At 36.3% G+C, this 3,045-nt stretch overlaps 1 protein-coding gene across 1 annotated transcript; it reads left to right on the forward strand.

Annotated features, from left to right (window-relative positions):
- LOC118348225 lies at positions 1-1,977 on the forward strand. The gene is made up of 6 exons (XM_035689271.1): positions 1-5; positions 285-381; positions 464-622; positions 947-1,119; positions 1,557-1,660; positions 1,946-1,977. The coding sequence occupies exons 1-6, from the start codon at positions 1-3 to the stop codon at positions 1,975-1,977; spliced, it is 570 nt and encodes a 189-aa protein (XP_035545164.1).
- Positions 1,978-3,045: the final 1,068 nt, after the last annotated feature.

Below are 3,045 nucleotides of genomic sequence, written 5' to 3' on the forward strand. Positions count from 1 at the left end.
ATGCCGTATGCTCCGCGGGCTATGACAATTCACGAAGCATCTTCATGCAAGATTACCCATGTCAATTTTTCGGTTAATAGTACTTCAATCTTTCCCAGCCTATTATGGAATCCGTGTAGTGATGCACTATATAATTCCTCATTTTCTTTGAAAGGCCGTGATCAACTTAAGACCCATCATGTATCGCACCATGTAGCATCAAAGAGATGGCTGGTAGGCTGACTGAACTGATTTCTTTTTCCCCCTGTAAGTTCTGTGGTCTTTTACACGCTTGATACGTTTAGCATTGAATACGTTTACCGATCATCACGCCACATAGCAATCAGTCTGTTTAAGCGATACAAGATGGCTGTTGGCCGCGGAGGAGGTGACAACTTAAAAGTATATTTATTGTATTGCTCTGTTGTTTATTACAATAGTCTATTGTCTTGTTCGGAATAAAGTGTTTAGTTAATTGTACCAGGAGTTTATCCATGCTGGGGTGAATGCCCATGCACTGGGCTGTACCGATGAAGGATTAAGAAAAGAACTTAATGATATGAAGGAATCTAGTGTTGAAATAGAAGCAATGCAAAATTATGGTGGAACGACTAACTTGAAATCTAAAATTATCTCAGAAGAGGTAAGTCACTTCTACATGGTTCAGCCTGAATTATTTGTCATTGTGCGACTCTTGAGCATAATTACTTTTACAATTTGCATTATCTTCCGATGATTATGGTTGTGAACTTTGTAGTAGCTTTTAGTCAGTCTTATTTGAAGCAAATAGGTTCATCTCTGTAGAATGTGGACTATAGAAGCAGTTGTCATTTACAAACTTGATCATGAGCTTGTATGCTAGATGCAAACTACCTCTGTATATGGTATGATTTTTGGCGGTCACTACATCTGCTAAATGGTTTGAGAATTATAATCTCATTTTTTTTTTCTCTAATTCACAATACAGGTTGATGAGTGCATTCTGTGGTTGAGTATTATATTCATCACCATCTTGTGTACACCGCAGCCCACTATTGTTAGATGGTCAGCTACACCCTCAGTGTCAGATGAAGTGAGGCTTCAGTGGAAAGGCTTTTGTGCTATTATAGCAAATGCATACTTTTTGAGGGGAATGACATGGTGAGGTGCTCTTAGCATATTATGTTTTTATTTTAGTTGCAAGAGTATTTTCAAGTGTGTTTGTATAGTGATATGAAGGCAGTCAGATTCCGGTAATGGATGAAGCCTGCCATCTTTGTCAATGAAACTTGAGTTACCATTCTTCTCAAATATGACAATACTACTTACCTACTCGTTACTTGAATGTTTTTATTACATTTGTACATAAACCTGCCTCTTTGATATTTTTTTCACTTGTGTAAATTGCAACTCTGCTAACTTCCCAACAGCCTGACTCATTGATTAATATATCTCATTTGTTCATGCTGTGAAAATATGTGTTTAATTCCTCCTGTAGATTTAAATCTTGCTTTCAAGCAGTGTTGACCTATGTTCACATGTCAAGCACTAAAATCTCCTCACACCTTTTAGCTAATTATTTCGTATGATTAATGAAGGCTTCCAGTAAAGACTCTTCAACTAGAGCAAATGGCAGTAGAGGGACAAGCTGAGGAACCCTCAATTGTTGCTAGCAGAATGAGATTAGTGTTTAGCACACTTGAGATTCGCTTTCTATTAACGATTTTCCAATGAACAGATGGAAAAGATCAATAATGCCATTTAAATCTACTGTCTTTGAGGAGAAATATCAAGACATAAATGGTTCTGTATGTCACTAATCTATCTCCTGGTTTTGTTCATAATATTAGAAGTTGCTTTCTGGAGGATTATGGACCTTATCTTCATTTCAATCTCCCTCAAATTTCTATTTTGTGCTTCAAAATCAATTATGCTGTTTGTTATTGAAGACATCAAATGTGAAGTTGATGAATTGATTGGCTTGTGCAGGTGGTGAGTCCCCAGTGGCCTAGTGTATAGTTAAACAGTATTTTCCTTTTTCCTAGAACTCATGTGCTTCTGTTTCCAATTGAAGTTGTAAATTTGCCAATCATAATTTTCTGGAAAATTCTATTTGTAAGCCGGTGTGTACTTGATTTGTAAGAGAAATTTCAAATTCAAATCTCTAATAAATTAAATCATGTCATGTCAACGGTGTAAAGAGTGTGTTCTCTGCATCGACTTATAAGTAGATGTAGAACTACTCTAATTTTCATTCCAAAGACCAGGTGTAGCCAGTCCTTTCTGCAAGTATATAAGTTCAACATGCATATAATATTTCGTACAAGCTTGTATTTACTGCAGGGCTACCGAAAATGTTACATGTACTGCTGATTTTCTTATGACCGAATGAATCTCTCTCTCTCTCTCTCTCTCTCTCTCTAGTTATCATTTATTTACGAGCAGAAACACATCAACCTGTGTCTGCACGTGTGCACCAGTGGTGTGTTAAACCTACCATTTTAGGAAGTTTGGCCACCTAGGACTGCAAGTGGGAAATTGCAATAACCATTGCTTTTGCATTGATACCTGCATCTAAAATGGTAGGTTTAACATACAAAATATATATGATTGATGTCGATCGAAGTCTGTCGCATCAGTTAGCATAAAAGTGTATGTTTTTTTTTTAGTTATTTATAAAAGTGTATGTTTTTTTTAATTATTTGTTAGATTTCTGTGCTTGTGCTTGAACCTATGCTCACATTTGACAGATCCCTCAGAGTAGTATATATATATCACCATGTATTGTTCACTTCTATTCATTAGCGCCAAGTTTAGATCACTCCAATTCCCGAGTTCATGCATGCTTCTCTCCATTTACAAATGGAATTGGGAAACGATTGGCGACAAAACAAACTACTCTCATGACCGATTAATAATAGCAGTGATCACAAGTTCATTGTCATGGTTTTGGCAAACATCTCGGTAGTTTTCGGACTTGATGGAAGAACCCCAAAGCTGAGTTTATAGAATTTCAATGGAAGAAATAATTAGTAACATTTATTTTGAAACAGGACATTGAGATGATCGGCATTATAATTTTGTATT

Source organism: Juglans regia, chromosome 4 (genome assembly GCF_001411555.2).
Source record: "Juglans regia cultivar Chandler chromosome 4, Walnut 2.0, whole genome shotgun sequence".
NCBI lineage: Eukaryota > Viridiplantae > Streptophyta > Magnoliopsida > Fagales > Juglandaceae > Juglans > Juglans regia.

What these genes read in the sequence shown, in the direction of transcription:
- LOC118348225 (XM_035689271.1), top strand. An exon ending in TTTTTGAGGGGAATGACATG is followed by an intron (nt 1,120 to 1,556) that starts GTGAGGTGCTCT and finishes TGATTAATGAAG; the next exon opens with GCTTCCAGTAAAGACTCTTC. An exon ending in ATTAGTGTTTAGCACACTTG is followed by an intron (nt 1,661 to 1,945) that starts AGATTCGCTTTC and finishes ATTGGCTTGTGC; the next exon opens with AGGTGGTGAGTCCCCAGTGG.